Source organism: Poecilia formosa, unplaced genomic scaffold (assembly GCF_000485575.1).
Source record: "Poecilia formosa unplaced genomic scaffold, Poecilia_formosa-5.1.2 Scaffold211, whole genome shotgun sequence".
Classification (NCBI taxonomy): Eukaryota; Metazoa; Chordata; class Actinopteri; order Cyprinodontiformes; family Poeciliidae; genus Poecilia; species Poecilia formosa.
In genome coordinates, this window is record NW_006800150.1 from 476,044 (window position 1) to 495,163 (window position 19,120).

At 39.9% G+C, this 19,120-nt stretch overlaps 2 protein-coding genes across 4 annotated transcripts in view; both read left to right on the top strand.

The window, feature by feature from the left end:
- smc3 (structural maintenance of chromosomes 3) overlaps positions 1 to 4,255 on the top strand; it is a 28,722-nt gene extending 24,467 nt beyond the window's left edge. The window contains exons 25-30 of one of the 2 annotated variants that reach the window (XM_016679443.1): positions 260 to 472; positions 556 to 747; positions 1,839 to 2,016; positions 2,760 to 2,866; positions 3,344 to 3,454; positions 3,487 to 4,255. In XM_016679443.1, coding sequence (XP_016534929.1) covers positions 260 to 472; positions 556 to 747; positions 1,839 to 2,016; positions 2,760 to 2,866; positions 3,344 to 3,415 — 762 coding nt within the window. In that variant the 3' untranslated portion in view covers positions 3,416 to 3,454; positions 3,487 to 4,255. Of the gene's footprint in view, positions 1 to 259; positions 473 to 555; positions 748 to 1,838; positions 2,017 to 2,759; positions 2,867 to 3,343 lie in introns of both variants that reach the window. The other variant, XM_007567624.2, reaches the window with a different exon arrangement.
- Positions 4,256 to 7,390: 3,135 nt separating this feature from the next.
- The window catches only part of rbm20 (RNA binding motif protein 20), a 58,203-nt gene continuing 46,473 nt past the window's right edge, over positions 7,391 to 19,120 (top strand). Inside the window, exons 1-2 of one of the 2 annotated variants that reach the window (XM_007567625.2) lie at positions 7,391 to 7,516; positions 14,652 to 14,899. In XM_007567625.2, coding sequence (XP_007567687.1) covers positions 14,835 to 14,899 — 65 coding nt within the window. In that variant the 5' untranslated portion in view covers positions 7,391 to 7,516; positions 14,652 to 14,834. Of the gene's footprint in view, positions 7,517 to 14,377; positions 14,900 to 19,120 lie in introns of those variants that run through there. The other variant, XM_016679431.1, reaches the window with a different exon arrangement.

Below are 19,120 nucleotides of genomic sequence, written 5' to 3' on the forward strand. Positions count from 1 at the left end.
ATTCATAGTGGTCTTAAAAAGTCTTAAATTTGGGTGAAACCTGCAGAAGCTAAATTATTACCATAAAGATAATTACCATACTTGGTTATGTTGCTTATTTTCCCACCTCTTCACCATGTAAATTGATAAGTGAAATGAGGCAGAGCCTAAATAAATCAATCATCGCCCCCCACCTCCCGCAATGCTGGACCGTAGCACACCGCCAGCAGCTGCTAACAAACACATGATGTAACGTTTTATTTTGTTTCTGCTCCAACAGCTGTTCAGGAAGCTGGAGCAGTGCAACACGGAGCTGAAGAAGTACAGCCACGTCAACAAGAAGGCCCTGGATCAGTTCGTCAACTTCTCCGAGCAGAAGGAGAAGCTAATCAAGCGTCAGGACGAGCTGGACCGTGGCTACAAATCCATCATGGAGCTCATGAACGTCTTGGAGCTGCGCAAATACGAGGCCATCCAGCTCACCTTTAAGCAGGTGCGAGCAGATCGCAAAGTCGCGGACGAAAACCGCGTGGCGCCCGAGTAAGCACGATAACGGCCCCAACGCTTTCCTTCCAGGTGTCGAAAAACTTCAGCGAGGTTTTCCAGAAACTCGTCCCAGGAGGCAAAGCCACGCTGGTGATGAAGAAGGGCGATGCCGAAGGCAGCCAGTCCCAGGACGAGGGAGAGGGGGGAGCAGACAGCGAGAGGGGATCCGGATCCCAGAGCAGCGTTCCCTCGGTGGACCAGTTCACAGGAGTCGGCATCAGAGTAAGGAGCCGTCGTTTCATCCAAACGTACCTGGTAATGGTAATCTGAGCCAAAACCTCCTGATTGTGAACAGAAAGCATCTGGAGACGTCGACACAGGGAGTCCGTGTATTCTCATTAAGTCTTAAAAAGTCTTGAATTCATGTATATAAAACCGAGGTCTTAAAAATCTTAAATTAAGTTACAAAAAAGGTACGTTTGTCTTAGTCACATGTCTTAAATTTTGTGGTAGGAGGACTATTTAAATCTTGTATATTCTGTTTTTCCCCCTGTGGGAACTCAAGGCGGTTGAGATTAGTGCTAACTAGCTGCTAATATACCTTGCTAGCTAGCAAGGTATATTAGCAGCTGAGGTCGTCTCCTCGACCTCAGATCAGACGAGACGACCCGCTGAATTTAAGCATATTACTAAGCGGATGAAAAGAAACTAACTTTTCCTCTGCTAATACACAGCAGTATTAGCAGCTATGTTAGCAGTAACCAATGCTTCTGGTTCCTACAGTGGAAAGAGAGGAAGGAGAAAAACTAGCTAGCTAGCAAAAACAAAAGCTAACTACCTGAAAGGTTTTTTTTTTTTTTTTTTCATCTCTCATGATTTAAGCCAAATTTATCACCATATGACAATACATTTATTCTGTGCAAAAAAACTTGTGGGTTTATGGTTGTTTCTTTAGTGCATTTCTGACACGATACAGATCTTAAATTTAATTCTTAATGAACTCTTAATTCAATTTTAGAAGTCTTAAATTTAAGGTAGTGAAACCTGCAGAAACCCTGTGACATGTATCTGTCCATCAAGGTTTTGTATAAATGTATAAAGGTTTTCTGAGTGCATCTGTGTGGTTCTTTTGTTCTGCTGGGGAAATAAAAACCCATCCCTCATCACGGCTCCGTCCCCTCAGAGCAGAACCAAGGTGAAGTTAGTCATGCAGTGAGTAATGCGCGGCTCTCTTCACGCTAAATTTATCCCGATCCGTATGAAAGCCGTCACAGCCGCTCCGGTTCTTTGTCTGGGCCCACAGAAACAGATTAATGTGCATCAAGATGGGAAGCATCAGGTGAGATCGGTGTGTTTGTGTGTCTGCCTTGCAGGTGTCGTTCACGGGGAAGCAGGGGGAGATGAGGGAGATGCAGCAGCTGTCTGGAGGTCAAAAGTCTCTGGTGGCTCTGGCTCTGATTTTTGCCATCCAGAAGTGCGACCCGGCTCCTTTCTACCTGTTCGATGAGATCGACCAGGCCCTCGACGCCCAGCACAGGAAGGCTGTGTCAGGTAAACGAGCGGCCGCCGCCTCCCATCTGCTGTGGTCAACATATTAGGGATGGGGAAAATATTGTATTTATTATCTGGAAATATATGTATAAAATGTAGTTTTATGTAGGTAGTTGGTGATTTGTGCACAGAAAAAACTGACAGCATTACTGAGATTTTTACTTTTCTTTTTTACCCTTTTGGTCCCAGTAGATTATTACCAGAGTATTCGGGTCATACTAAGTGGAACAGAATGATAGCATTTTGAGAATAAAGATGTATGAAAAAATTTTCTTAGCCTGGCCCTAACGCTCTGTTGTAAATTATCAATATTTCTTAAAAAAAAAAAAAAAATTAAATGCAGGGGATGTTTGTTGTTTATCAAAGTATTTTATTCATAGTTTAGTGTAGTTTTAATTCGGTATAGTTTAGTTAACAGCTCAGTTTCATTCTCTGACCAGTCTTTGTGAGGCTTTGACTTCAATTAAAAGAAATGTTTTCTCTGATGTAAATTCTTAGAGGCAGAGATGACAAACAGGTGACACCAATGGGATTGCCGTGTAAAGAAAACAAACATTCAAATTAATCAGAACCACCAACTTTCAGCACCTAAAAATAGTTTCTGATATCTAGAAAATATGTGGGAACTCTGAGTTTGTATATTAACTCTTTCTATGTGCAGCGTCCAGCACAGATAAAGTAATACTTATAAATCAAACAACTGGAAAGACGCCTATCGGGCCTCATTTTATATTTTTTTGCAGACATGATCGTGGAGCTGGCCGGCCATGCTCAGTTCATCACCACCACCTTCAGGCCGGAGCTACTGGAGTCGGCAGACAAGTTCTACGGAGTCAAATTCAGGAACAAGGTGAGGAGCTCCTGTCTGCTGGAAGACAGTTATTTTCTTTTAAGCAAATTATTTCATTTAATTATTCCTTTGAGGTTGGTTTCTGATTCTCTTAAACATATTAAACCTGTAATTTCAAGACCCCCTTGAGTTTCATGTTGGTTACATAAGCTAAACACACACACACACACACATATATATAATATGAAAACACATTTTCTTGTACCTTGAGCTGAAACAAAAGCTACAAAGCTGCTTTCATCCAATCAGAGGCTTCTATCTTACCCTGTCTACTTTTATCATTTTACCACAAAAGTTCAGCGAGTTCAGCAGGAATGGAGAACTTTCCCCTATAAACAAGGTTTTCCATCTGTTCTTTACCAACCCGCTCTGCCAGAGACTCTTCAGTGTTTTAATGTTTCATAGCCTGAATTATCGGTGCTTCGTCAGAGTGGCATTGATCGGTTGTGAAGTGTCTCCATGTCTTTGTGTTTTAAGGTGAGTCACATCGATGTGATCACAGCGGAGCAGGCCAAAGACTTTGTGGAGGACGACACCACCCATGGTTAACGCGCTCTGCCTCCAACGTCGAGGGCCACACACACACACACACAGACACACACACACACACAGAGAGAGAGAGAAATAATCCACCACCTCTGCAGACTGCTGTTTTTACTTTTTACTTCTGTTGGAAATTAAACTCTTGAGAATCTTTCGCTTCTCACATTTGGAGTTTAGATGTATTCAAATCCTGAAATGCAAGGACGAGGAGAGACAAATAAAAGGAATCTGAGTGAGGGCCGTTTATGTTTGTCCGATCCCTGAACCCAGATTTCACACCGGACCTCCAACTTCGTAAACTTTAGTTGCTCTTTACACACAGAGCTCTTTGAGTTTGTGTTGCTGTGATACATTTTCAAACACTGAGACTGACGTTGGATGAGGCAGAGACAGAAAACGGCTCCTCCTTTTGTACATACGGATCTGTTTTGATACGACTTGAGTTAAATTGTTGCTTTTAAGGTTTGTGAGAAGACGGGGCGAAGGGGGGGTTCAGCTTGTTTTCGGTGCCAGCTGTGGAACATCAGCGTTCATATGCATTCATATTTTTTAAATTTCTGTAACTTATACCGCTTGTATTCTTGAAACAATGATTGTTAGTGTTTAGATTGTTATACCTTACCCTGGTTGTTACTGTGTTGTGTAACTTCTTGTTTTAGGTCAGTGGAATAAAAGTTTATATTCCTCTTCGTCTAATTTCCCCGACTGGTCTGAAATTAGCCACCACTCAGGTGGTTCCCGCTGCCGTCTCAGCATCGGGAGGGTTCGGGTAAAGCAGCCTGTGAATACCGCACTAAGTCCAAGTTTTCATATTTTTGTTTGGAAATAAACTTCTCATTAGTTGTGCTTTTGTTTCCCAGTCTGATTTTGAAATGTTTTTTTTTGTTTTGTTTTTTTGTTTTTTATGCTATTGAAAAAAATCTTATAAAAATAATAAAAGGTTTTAAAGGTTTTTAGTTCATTGTTTTGTTTGTTTTCCTCCAAGTCCACAAGGTGGCGCTGCAGCTAACACCCGACCTCCTCAAAACGTGGCTGAGATTATTTTTTTTTTAATTTGGAAGAAATTGAGTTTGTTTTTTGTTTTTTTCTTTTTCTAAAAAGCATGTTAGCACAAGAAAAGTGACTTTATTTTAGTAATTCAGTTTTAAATTTATATAGATTTGTCTGTGATATTTTAAATGAGGTTTATTTTTGAGTGTGATCCCAAATTCAGTTTCTCAGCTCTAATTTGATTTAACCGTTTATTTTTTTCACACTGCAGCCAGATGTGTGCTGTGAATGTAAAATAACTTCAGCAGTTAAAATAAGATTTTACCGTAAATGTTGAGGCCATAACTTGATTTTCACCTTTTTTTTTTTTTTGCTTTTTTTTTTTTTTTTGCTTTTAGTGAAAATTTAAAAATTGAAAGTAGAATTTTGTGGTTTGATTACCTATGAGCAATAATCATTAAAATGAACATTCATAAGTGTATAATGCAAATTTATTTACTTATTTAAATCAGTGGGGGTTGAGTCCCTTGTTTGGGTCGTAGTAGAGGGGTCACAAAATGATTTTCATGATCATAGTGACGTGACCTCTGACATCTCTTTAAGGTCAACAGGGACAAAATTAAATGAATATGAAGTAATTAAATGATTCACTAAATGTGCAGTAATATACTTTTTAATACATTGTTGTAAAATAAATGTACTTAAAAATACCAACACATAACTAATTTTCAATAAATAGTGGGGAATGTATGTATTTCTAGTTGGTCGCCCAGATTGGCACTGTGATTTTAGGAGTCGCACATGAACTAAATTAACTTTTGAAAGATGTTCTCATTTATCCAGATGCTCCTCTAGTAGCTATTCACTAATAGAGGAAAATCCTAAAATAGCTGAAAATCCTAACTTGCCTTTTCCAGTTTCCCTTCATATAATCCCTTAACTTCAGAACCAGCGTCTGGCGCACATTTCGCTGGCCTTGCAGTGACGTTATGTTTTGATATTTAGGTCCATTATCCTGCTTAATCAAAGCGTCCCAGCGGAGCTCCTTTCCTTCTCGTGTAACATCACCCTGTACTGGCAGCCTCTCTGAAAGCCTGTGACCTCCAGAGACGGCCTCAAGGATCGCTGCTGTAATACCACAGACCTCCGAATCATCCTGGCCGGCGGCGCGGCGAGGTGCCAAGGAGTCGGTCTAACCTTTAAGAGCAGAGTTTAAACACGACGGTTCAGTGTTCAGAAGCTGTGCCGCATTGTGGCGCCCTTTCTGATTGATGCAGGACGCGTTTTGCCTTCTATTATTTTTAAACTGATGAGTAAGTTTTTATTTTTCTCAAGAAAGTGTAATAAAGAGTCGACCCTCAGGGGGCGCTCAAGAACTAGAATGTAGATAAAAACCATAGAGTAGCTCCTAAAATAAAGAGCTAGCTGAAGCTAGCATAAAGAGCACTGTTCGTGTTTTATTCTTAGAAGAACTTTACATGATACCAGGAGTGATACTATACTGTGGTACTATTTTGTGCTATTTCTAAGCATGTGCTGTGTAAACAAAGTTATTAATGTAGGATAAAAATGTTTGCTATTTTTTAAAACTTTGCACCTTGTCACTGCATCAAACCTTGCTCTTCAACTAAAGCTAAAACTCATTCGTTCCACATGTGTAAAAAATATTAACCACTCTGTCTTACCAGCCAGCTGTTGTCACACTTCTGATTTCACTCCTTTACACATTTTTATTGCTTTTCTAATACCTTTGAAATGTAAATTAACCAAATTCTATGGCATATTTAAATAAATGGAAACTCCTTATCCATGTCCATCACATTAACATTAGGAAGCCTGATATGGTTGATTCAAGAGGTTATAGCTTGTAAATATCTTATCTGCAATAGCTGACAATAACATATTAGGGCTAACAGAAAAGCATTTTTCATTATATTGAAATAACTGCATAACAGAGTCGTGGCAGTTCATGCAAATATTTTATTATTAACCTGTACAGCAGTTCCCATAAAAAACATTATGAGCCTCAGTTGACATAGCGACTAGTGAACAAACCAAAGCAATTACTAGTCTGCTGGTAAAATGCTACAGTATTCATGATAAGTTTATTTCAGTTCACTTTTGATTTTGAAGAAAATGATAAATAAATCTGACAAATTCTGTATCATTATTACAGAAGAGGATTAGAGAGAGCCACTGGGGAGTATGGGCTTGGTCCGAGTTGACTTCCTGTTTGAGCCCAATTGAAAAGGCTCGTCATGGTTTGCTGACTAGATGCAAAGAAGCAAGAATGTCACAATTGATAGTGGAGTTGGACCTTAGAGCGAACAGGAGAATGGCAGCATCATTTATACGGTAAATAATTTGCAGGAAACAACTAGAGACCAGTATGGCAGAAACTGGAAGTGAAGAACAGAGGAGTATTGTAGCAAACTGACAGGTAAACTAGTGGGAGGATGTATGAGTGACATGACAACCAGGTGTGATTAATTAGGACAATGAGTTCCAGCCATAGTCCACCTTTCATTTCCCCCATGAGGCTCTTTTAAACAAAGCTTATTAGAAAGGCGAAAACACAAGAGTAAAGAAATGTCCAATGACCACATGAAAACAGAAACTGTCAAAACTCAAACACATCAGCAGAAGTTAATTTTATTGCAGTAACAAAGCAGCCATATTTACCATGATTGACAGCTGTGCAGGATATTTGATACTGACGGTAAACCAGTGTCAAAGTTTGTATCCATGTCCACAGCATACCTGCCACGTTTTGGATTTGAGAAAACTGAGACAAACGTAAGAGGGGAGGGGGGATTAATAGTGGATATATAATACGGGAGCACGGCGTACGAGTGTTTTGATACGCCGTTTTTTACCCGTAAAAAACGGTAGTTTCCCGGTCAAAACGGGTATGGACCGGAAATGACGGCGACACACCTCAGAGCTCTACCAGTACAACCACAGGTATTTTCCGGCTCTATTTGCCTTTATTTCACAGTGACGATCACAGAGCATTGGTCGGAAAAGGTTCAAGAAAACCAATAAATTCACTCTAACTCTGTGAACTGGTCCAGGACTGGAGTTCTGTCAGAACTCTGGCAGCAGCTCGTCGATATGGTAAGAAATATAAACATTTCAAACTTTCCCCGCCATTTCTGAGCCGTCGCGGACCTACAGCGCTCTGGATGTTGATTTAAAGGGTGATCCTTGGCTGTAAACTCCCTGTTGCATTTTTATTTTGATATCAGAATGTTAAGCACAGTAATGAATAGATAATGCCAAACCATAATCAAGATGCTAATCGTCGGAGCGGCATAAAACTGTCCCGCTTTATGCAGCGGCGAGTTAATTTGTTGTCTAGCAGGTGCTGATTAATGGCCGCGGGGAAGAGGAGGGGGAGGCGTGTGAAAGGCCTGGCTCTTTTCTTGCACTCCATGGTGGTCCATCTGTGTGGCAGGCCTGAAACGCTAGCTGATTATATTTTTATTCCCCAGAAGATCGCTCCCAGAACCATCTGTCTGTTTTAAGGCTCTGTCAGCCATCAGAAGGTCTGTCCTCCTCCGTCTGGCTGTTTCTCCACAACACAGAGATGAGACTGTGACCCATGCAGACACAGATCCACATCCAGAAGCTGATTTGGGGTGTTGTGGTACTCAGAGCTGTGTGTGTGTCACAATGTTTTGCTCCACCAACAAGGAAATGGTCGACAGCAGCTAGTGTTTGTGAACAATCTGAGCACTTAGAAACTCTCACATTTCTGTAAAATGTCTGGAATAAACTAAGAAAATCTAACAGAGCCCCTGCCACCTAGAGAATACTTACTAATAGGAGAGCATTGATTACAGTTTCCTGGCAGATTTGCGATTGTAAAAAAAGCTTGACCTGCAGATTCGGATTTTGACTGATACTGATGTTTTTTGTCTCAAATGTTGCTAAATATAGCAATAAAATCACTGAATTGGCAACAGTGAAGTGGCTGTTAACTGCAGACGGATATGAGCTAGTGGGCCGGTCCATCAGTCAAACCTGGTTTATTTGTAGACCTGTGTCAAGGTAGATAAGATCAGCTTCACGTGTAAGTATTGGCCAATCACCATTCTCCCAAAATTAAGGAACTTGGGGCAGACATTTCAGTGATCCCTACTTACTTAATTGCATTTTAATTAAATATTATTGCAATGTATTGCTCCTTTTTCTAATTTATTGGTAATTGTCACAAGGGTAATATGACATTTTTCTTATTGTCCCCAGCTTCCAACACCTTTAGCATCTTAGGTAGTGTAATCTATGCCAGGCGGTAAGGATTTTATAGCTCTGACAAAAACATGGGATTACAACTGTCCAACAGTCCAATATTTAGTTGCAACATTAACATTGTGCACTCTGATATTGCAGTGATGATGCAGTGTACTGAGCATCTAACATTCAGTTGCTTGGATTAGATGATTTAGGGTGCATTCACATCAGCCCTGTTTGGTTCGCTTTAATCCAACTCTAGCCACCAAAAGGTTCAGTTAATTTGTGTGAATATGAAATCGCACTCTGACGTGAACCAAAAAAAAAAAGTGAACTCTTAACCGCCTGCAAGTTTAGGTCTTGGTTTGGCTCAAGAGAAGTCTGGCGCGAAGTCTGGAGACGGCTCCAAAAGCAGGAAGTATTACAGCGCTGGGCATTCTGGGTAAATACAACCAAAACAAACGTGAGAGTCTAGCGCTAGTGGAAGAAATGGCTCATGGTCTTTAACAAAAGCAAAAGATAAACCATTCAGCTGTAAACATATTTGTTTACATTTTGTAAAGAAGAAAGTTGGGTTTATCTTTTCTTCAGAGGATTTTGTGTCGTTTCCTTCAGTGGTTCTTGGTGCAGCGCCACCACAGGTGAGGAGGGGGACAGGTTTTCCAAATTGTTTGGTTCATTTGCAGTGTGAAATAACCTCACCTGCTGAAAATGTAACAAATGTCCCGATCTGGTCCCCAATCAAACCGAGTCCACCAAACTGTGAACCTAAGTAAAAATATTAGCACAGTTAACAGGATCTGTCATCAATATGTTTGTTGACGCTTCCTTTTGGGGAAAATGCTTTACGGCTTTATTCATATAGGACATGAAAAATTATAGTGTCGCCAATGTGATGAACAGTTTTGATGTTTGTCCTCATCCATATAAGGTCCATTAAGAAATATAAATTTTGAGCAATGTAAGATGATTTTTATTTAAGTTAACTATTTAACATTTAGCTAATTAAATATTTTTTTTGCCAGAATTCCTTATTTGATTTCCAGTTTACTTTTAACAAATTAGTTCAAAAAGTTGTCAAACATAACTTTCAGAAACATTATACCAACCTGTACAGCAATTTTTGAGTCAAGTGTTTTTACACTAAAGTAATTATTACAAATTAAAGACAAATATGGGATTTTATATACATTCACTTTCCTTGCATTTACTTTAGACAATTTAACAACAATGAGCTGTTTATTATTTTTACTAGACCCCTCGCTGGGTTATTGGTTTCTGGTGTTTGGACTCTTTGGCTGCGTAAAATGTAAGCGTGTTAACAAACGCCCCTGATCTCAGCTGTTTAGCGCTTCGCCGGGATCCGCAGGGGGCCTGCTGCTGCTGGTGTCGGTGTCGTTTGGGTCTATAAAACGTCTCGGAGATCATAAACTCACTTCTACTTTGGGCTTCTGAAAATGGACCCTCTGGTCTGCTTAAAGTCCGCTATATGATTGGACGGAGGCGACTCGGCGCGGTTGGCGTGACTGTGTGTTAATTTTAGTCCATCAATAAAATAATGTAGCACCGTTCCTGCTGCGAAGGCTGGAATTTAAAGCCTGCGGTTTTCTTTGTCGGCTCTTTTTTTTTCCAAATGCATGGTCTGTGAGGTCAGATGTTATATTGGTGCTCGGCCAAATTGTCAAAGTCTGGTCCGCATATATAAACTGTGAGGTTTCAAATCCTGCTCCTGAGTGTGCTTGGATGAGTTTTGTTTACAATAACTCTGAGAACCTGAAGTTTAGATGCATAATAATACCAATGTTGGACTCAACGAAGTTAAAATTCACACAAATATATACACACACCTTCACTGATACTTTGTTAAACGTTCAGTAGCAAGTTAGCCCCTATCCACTCTTGTTTTGAAGCCTTCTTGCATAACACTGGCAGGATATTTGGTTACTCTTCTTCTTGTAAGAGAAGCCATTTTGTCAGTCTTAAATTAAAATGTTAGTGAATTAATCTGAATTCACTTAATCTGTAGGTTAACTTCGCTGTAGCCGACTTAGCTTCGCTACAAGATTTAGACAAACAGACTGGTTTTAGCAATCGGGCCGCTGACCAGTTTTACACATGTCGGCTTTAATCCTTTTGCAAATGGAGCGTTCCCCCCTCACGCGAAGGCTCAGCTCCACGCTGGGAGACATTCTCAGCTGCAGCGGGAGAATTTGCTGCAAACCGATCGCTTGGAAAGAGAGCCGAGTACAGATTTACTTCAGCTCAAACAGTGGTGCCCATCTTTTTCCTTTCACAGACATTGTGTTGGAATCCTAGTTAAATACAAAATACACTTGGTGAAAATCTACACAGTTTGGAGGCGTAGGAGAAGTAGCTTCCTGCAGATGTACAAAAAAACCATCTCGCCATTAGTTATTTGATATGGCACCTTTTCAACAATGGAAACATCTCAAGTATTTTAGATGGTTGTGTTTACAGCGCCCCCTACATTCTTTGGCACCACTGGCATAGATCTGCACAAAGTCTGAAATATAATGTCTTTCACTGCAGAACAGCTTTTTTTTATGCTGCATTCTTGAACAGTGGCTACAAAATGTGTGCAAAACTCTCAATATCCAGTTAATGTCAGAAAAACTAACAAAATTTCACAATTGCTGTGTTTCCATTAAATAAGAAACGCAATTAAAATCATGTGTGAATAAGTTTGTTCACGCTATGCGTCATTTAAAAACATGCCACACGTTTTTAAAATGCGCCATGACCCTTCAGACTGCAGGCCTGAACGCTCGGCTGTAAACTGTTGGATTTGTATCCAATTTCGTACCACAGACTGAAGCGGCTCAAGTCAGATTTTTTTGAGGGGGTGAAAAGATCGGAACTGGGACGTTCAGGAACGACTTTGAAAAAGTCGGATAGAAGGTTGCATTTGGGCAAAAAAAAGAAAAATCAGATTTGGGTCGAATTTGACCGGTGTGTGAATGTAGCCTAAGAGTGATCAAATATTTAGACAAACATAAGGACATTAGATATTAGTGTAAAAGTTTCAACGTATTTGGCGCTGCATGCATCATTTGGATCTCTTATTTTAAGCATTTCTCATAAACAAGTGCTCTCCGGATCCCATTGTAACAACATCTTTAAGTTTTGAGAGTCTGTGACTCGGTGTCGCACACTTTATCGCTGCCCCGGTTCTTTACGAGGCCTCTGGTTGCCACTCTTCATCGTCAAATTTGACTTCTCGTCACTTGGCTTTTTAACCGCAGCTGTCCACACCGAATTCGACAAATTGCATTTCAGCGTGCTCTCAGTTCACACGGCCGCGCTAATCTTAGACGCATCGGCGACTCATGGGAAATGTGGTTTTATTTTGACATTTCTGGAACTGCGAGAATAAATTCACTCTGGTAATCACGGCGCTAAAAACCACATGTGAAGATGGAGCCGACACATCCGGAGGTTTTGTAAGACTTGTGAATCCTGAGTAGAAGCAGCAGGGAAGGCGTTCTCAGGTTTACTGTACAGCCTTTAAAGCTTTCATACAGGATGTGATCCTGTAGATAGATTTTTAACATGCTATCCTCATGTCTCTTGGACTGTAAAGTTGCAATTTAAACATCAATTTCAAGCTTTGACTGGTGTTGTTTCAGGAGATTCACTGCACAAACGGTTTAAATGCAACTCATGTGCTTAACGCCGAGTTATCCAGACTGCCACCATTATAGAAACCACTTCATGCTACAGTGGTATCTGCTTTCTCGCAATGCCAAAAATAAGCAAAGGGGGAGGATGGAGGATTGTTATGTAGGGTTGTCACATGAACGCAGACACGTGCTCACGCAAAGCATAGCTGCGGCCGGTTGTCGGCAGGGATTGTTGGAGGTTCTCTGCCTCCAACTTTGCAGTTTGTTGTTCGAAGCGTCAGAGTGAGGCTGCAGAATTTGAATGGTTTGTATGCGACGCGTCTGCAGCGTCAGAGTGCAAGAGGAGATCTGTCGTTTCTGCTTTTCTCTGCTTGCCACGGTGCATCCATGAAATAAACTTGTGTAACAAAGATAAGCATGATTGCTCAACTTTACTTGGACATGCACAAGTTATGCAGCCAATAGTAAAATCAAACTACTGGCACAACTTTCCATTTCTACACTACAAAATAATGACCGTCTCATCTCGAAAACGTAAATGAAAAATACTGTTTACCAAATTACATCATCGACTGAATTTGAATGCAACTTGGATCGGATTGGAAGGTATGCAAGTAAAATGAATTGAATCTGAGCATATCACTTTCAGACTTCTAAAAGCATGTTTTCAGTAAAAGTAGTTTGTTTTCCTGGAAATAGGCGAGGAATCTTTCTTGCCTCTCTGAAAAGCCTTATTTAAATGCTCAAACTCACTTTTTAACCGTTGCTTTTGATCATCTCACCCTTAAGATTATTTCATACTTCTGCTGTTTTGTTATTGTGTAAAAAGGACTTTTGTGAGCTTTGCATCATGTTAATAATGTTTTGATAATGTTATTCCATCATCAAAAACATACCTGCATTGTTGCCTCCATGATTTTATTCATGTTTGAGAAATCCTTTAATCTCCCACGGCAACCAATCAGGAGGCCTAAACTTTTGCTCTCACAAAGCCCCGCCTACTTACCCAAAGTACACGAAGCTGCAGTTTCCGCGCTGAGCTGCTGTCTCACAGATCGACTACCCCTCTCTGCTCCTCCAGACTAGTGGCAGCAGCAGAGAGCAAACGCCTAGTGGAACTGGTGAGCTCCTCATAGGAACTACCTCCCAGTCCAACGCTCCTAGGAACGGCAGTAAACAGGACCATGGAGAAGCATTGTTGTAATGACTCCTGGAAAGGAACAGGAGCTTCTTAAAGAGACACAGGTCAATTTCAAGGCATCAAATGTACTTTTAATTATGTTTGACATATGCAGCATTTTCGTAAAAAATGTTGACTGGATCAAAGTAATTTTAATGTAGCTGCAGATCATGATCTCTAGATTTCTCCCTCATCCTCAGTTCTTCCATCTCACACATGGAGCAGAACCGCACAAAATGGAAATGAGGTGGAATAAGAAATATTTAGTACTAATCAATCAAATTCTACTTGAGCTGCGAGCATTTTATGATTATTTTGTCGTCATAATCTCTTGAAGTGGCCAAAGCAACAAACTGAACCCTACAGCTAACAGCAGTGGTTTGTATATGGCTTTCAAAAGGCAGCTCCTTTGGAAACACTACAGCAGTATCACAACACTGCTGCCAAAATCTATTTCTTGTTCAGTCAAAATAAACATTTACAGACCCAAGTCCCCCGTGGACCCTCCTGTACCCCACACACACCCCGTCTCCTCTCTGCGTTGTGTATTAGGAGGTGCTTATGCGTTCCCGCTTTGTGTATTCCTTCAGTAATGCCGACCTATTATCAGTCCTGCCCTACAATGCTGTTTGGGTCATAGCTGTGATCCCTCAGACCAGTCAGACCATTACAAAATGTGAATAATCTGACACTGGGTTCCAGGGCAGGAAACTGGAAACCTCCAATGATTCAGCAACCAAATTGATCCCGACACGGCCGAGTGACTGATGGCATTCCCAGAAGCCCGGCGCATCCCTTCGCCGGCCGCCCTCTGCCAGGCCGTGTGTGGGATCGCCGAGGTGATAATTAGCGGTGGCTGCAGGGACTTTCTTGTCCCTGTTGTTGTGCCGCATAGAGCAGGGACTCCCAGTTGGTCTCTGATAACTCAGCCTCCCCCTTCTCGGCCTCCCCCCCGTTCGCCATCCCCCTGAGCCCACCTCCCTGTTATTTCCTCTTCACTCAGTCAAACATTAGTTTGCCCCCTGAAGAGGAACTACTCTCACTTGCCAAACTTCTTAAGAACACGTTGAGTGAGGAAAAGTGTGGCGCGTTCTTTGCTGAAGGAGCAGACGTGAAAGGGGGACTCTGACTCTGCTGCCTTTTTCGCAGCTGTCGATCAGACGTAGCTGAGGTCTCTGTGTCCGTCTCCTCCCAGCTACTGACATCCGTCCGTCCACAGAGGAAGAGGCTAAACGGAGCAGGCCGGAGGAAGTGACCTCAACTGGATTTGCTGTGTTTGGGTCGTGGAAAAGGTCTTCTGCAGCGAGTTTGAGGCGGAAAGGCTGCAGGTGGTGCTACCGAGTCCACCGTGGGACAAGAGGCATCGACGGCGTTAAAAATGCTGGGAAAAGGGCACGGCGGCGGCGGCGCGTACGTCCCTGAGATGAACGAAGCTCTGCAGAGGTAAGCAGAAAATGATGTCAACTCAAAAACGGGAAGGTTTCAAAATGTCTGCGTGGAAGAAGGAAAACAAAAAGCAAAGTGACCTTCATTTATTTATGTTTGTGTCCCAAAAGTCGGGAGTTTCCTCGTATTTTCAAAACGGACGAGGAATTTTACAAGGAGATGGGCTAAAGATGTAATATTTATATACTAAGTGAGTTTTTTTTTTTGTTTTTTTTTTTTTACCAAAGGCTAACTGTAAAACTTGCCTTTTAAGTCAAACTTTCTCTTTAAGAAAAATTTTAAAATTTAAGACAAAAATAAACAAATATTTTATAAATATCATGAAATGGCAGAAACTTCTCTTACATGCATCTATTTGTAAAAAGAAAACTAAAATTGCAGTTTTTTTTAAAGCAAGAAATACTTTTGTACTTTTCCTCTTAGCCAAACAGAATTTGTAAATAAATGGGCAAATTTTAAGTTGCGCTTAAATATTAAGTCTTCATTAGAGAAAAGTTAACATTTTTTGTGAAACACACCTACTTTTAGTAAACCCCCACTTTTCTTTTTTTTCTTTAGATGCAATTATATTTTCCTGACTTAAACAACGACTGCTCTAATTAAAACTTGGGGAACATTTTGAGTAAAAAGTGACTTAGGCAAACTGTAGTTGTAGAAATCATTTAGTTCATCATCACTGCTGAAATCCAACAGATTATTTTAGAAATAGTCAAAATCCACATTTAGCAAACCTGTGTTGCATTTGTTTTGTATTTTTCATATTTATTCTGGGAGCTTCTGCAGTTCAGAACAACAGCAAATACAATAAACCTCAAGTTGGCAGCGTTTTACAGAGCCTCATTGTTCACCACACATGAGGACTTCAGGCGTTTTTTAACCTGGCGCCAAGCAGCACCTACTGATAGAAATAATCTCCTGTTTTAATGTGTGAATCTGTGAGATTTTGCTTCGTTTCTTCCAAATAGAATCTCTAAAAAGCAAATTCAGGACATGAATCCATACAAAAAAAAAAACAACTGGTTTTCACTCATTAAATTTATGATGCACTTCCTGGAACCAAAGTAAAACATTTAATTTGTTTAATTTTAGAGGCTCTGTGTTGGTTTTATACTTTTATTGCTCTCTCCGTCCTGCTACATTTTGTATTTTATCACACTGACAAGTAGTTAGACAATTTGTCAGTTTTTGTTTTGACTTTACGGTTTCTACATCACATAATTGTGCCTCGAGCTTTTAAAATCTACAGAAATGAGTTCCTTGAACATCTTACTCTATTTAGAACGATTAAAGCTTTTTATTACATTACGTAAAACACATTAAATTAAGATTCATGGACAAAACAAACAACTTAAAGAGATTATCTGAAGTCAAATGTAGACATTAAAGATAAGATAAGATATTCCTTTATTAATCCCGCAGTGGGGAAATTTACATTGTTACAGCAGTACAGAGGACAGAGCAGAACCAATATAAAAATCTATATATATTAAAAATACAAGTGAATATAGAAATACTGAAACAGTATTGTATGAAATAAAAAAATAAGTAAATCCCAGGTGTATATGTTAAGGTAGGCAGACAAGTGATGTTACACATAGATTAAAGTAAACAATAAGTGAAATAGTAATGTAAATCACTAAAGTATATTAAGAAAGGTCTATTACAATTTTATTGATTCTCTGAATATCATGGAAAAATAGAAATATGCAGCCTTGTTTTGTTTTCTGAACACCTGTCGGTCTTTGCAGCTACACGACGTAATATTTACTGTGAAGATTCTCAGAAAATCAAAATTCTTGCTCTGAAACTTTTTGCACACGTTATAATTATAATAAAACAGAAAGCCGATGGGCATCCAGATTTTCCTCCCGCCTGACTTTGACCAGTAAAGACGTATTTTTTTCCTCTGCTCAGGCAGAGCGACGGCTGCAGCTTGAGCAGCTCTGCATGTTGTTTTGTTTAATGTCTCAGATGTAACGGCTGCAGGGACGATTAGGCAGGGCTTGTTTTGTCTTTCATTCGGTGCTGATATGACTGAGTTGTTTGTGGTAGCAGGATTAGTGAAGCATGATCAACATGTTTTGGCACATCTTTTCCCCATTAGTGCTCGTACCTCCACTTGCTTCGCTCGTCTTACCGCTCCGCCTCAGCTGCCGGCCGTATATCACTGAGACACGGCGAGTTTGGCCAATTTTTACCTGCACTGACCCTGCAGACCTTTCTCAGTGCAGTGCCACAAGAGAGTTTTCTGTCTAAGTTACTCAATTTCACACTTTGTTTTATATATATATATATATATATATATATATATATATATATATATATATATATATATAATTCTATTTTTGTTTTGCTGCTTTTGTTAGAAAGCAAAGCCAGGGTTACATTTCAAGTCATGCATGACTGTTTTTTCTAAGATGTACTTTCTTTTTGAGGGCTAATTTGTTTTTTTTGTTTTCTTTTTTTGTAACTTTTTAAAAAAAATCTGAACTTTTGTGTCTAGATTCACAGGATTTACTTTGGGACATTTAGGATCACATATCGGCTGTCAAGCCTTGCACCAGAATCAAATTATCTGCGCTTCTATTACAAATGTGTGCAAAATTTTGTCGGTATTCTACTAGTGTAAACCCTCGTCTACCCCCCCACCCCCACAATTAGCAATTGCGGTGTTTCCGTTAAATAAGTAAAGCAATTAAAATCACACGTGAATAAGTTTGTTCATGCATTAAGCCATTAAAACATGTTCTGTGCCATCATCCTCCTCCACCAGTGGCGTCACCAGTCCTTTGTCACGTGACTCGTACGGTGCAGAAAAATTGCTTGTGTTAAAGTTTTCCAAAATGCACTAATTTCAACTCTAATTTTGATGGGGTCTGTTTACGGGGTTTCAGTAAAGTCAGGGTGGAGACGTCGGGTCTTACTGGTGATAACTGAAAAGATTTTTCAAGTTGAGTTTTAAAGTCAAATGATCTTGATAAACGTCCTAAATTTTATTCGCTGTGATAATTCAAACACCGTAGAGATTCAGTTTACATATGTCAGCTAAGAGCAACTTTCATGCATTTTCTTTTCCCTGTTTCTTTTAAATATTGGAGGAAAAAACTGAAAAGTAAGACTTGAAACACAAGTTCTACACAAGTTGCCCCCTTGTTTCTTTCCCCTTTTTTGTGCATGTTTGTCACTCTTACGTGTTTCAGAACATCAAACTAATCAAAGATAACACAAGTAAACACGAAATTCTGTTTTTAAACGAAGGTGTTCAAGAGATAAAATCATTGAAACCTACATGGAAAACAATCGTCTACTAAACATATCAGCTGGTTTTCTTTCCCTTAGCAACAGCAACTGCCAAAAAGTGTTTATGAAAACTTTTCCAGCTGTGGAGGAGTTTTGGCCTGCTCATCTTTGCAGAACTGTTTTATTTCATTCACAGTGGAGGGTTTTCTCAGCTTGAGGTCACAGATGGTCGATTGGTCTCCTTCAGGATATTTTTGCTAGACAGGCACCTTATATTCCAGCTGTTGCTGCAATTTTTATTTTATTTTTTCTGTTCTCTTTGCTGATTTGAAGCGAGTAACCAGGCAGCTCAATGCCAGATATAAACGTCCTGAACAACACAAGACTGATGGCACTTCTTTTTTTTCTTTTTTTTGAAATGTCTAAAGAAACGATGCAGGAGGATCAGCTTGGCTCAAATGAATCAGTCTAAGAAGTTTACAAAAATACAACATTCATTATTTTGCTTCACCTTAACCTTAAAAAAACAGGTTGAACCATAGACTGATAAAACGCACAGAAAGCTAAACTATTGTCTGCTTTTGCTCTGATTTGCGAAATGAGATCTTATTTGGGCAATTAAATCTAATTGTTCACCATTTTACTCAAGTTGCACTTCATTAGCAAAAGATCAGCTCAATCAGACTCCTTATAAAAAAAGGTGAATTTAAGAGGGCGGCTTCTCTCCCGCTGAATGTGTCTGAATGAAGTTTAAGAAAAAATATGCAAAATAGTTCACTAAATTCTCTATTAAAGTTTTAAAGTAAAAAATCTTTTTATTTTTATTTTTTTTTACATTTCAAGGTCACTGTCATCTCAGTGTAATGCAGAGGTTCCCAAACTGTGGGGCGCGCCCCCTAGGGTGGGCGCTGTGCCATTGCACGGGGGGCGCGGGAAGCCGTCTGTATGACAAAAAAAAAAAAAAAATACATGAATGCT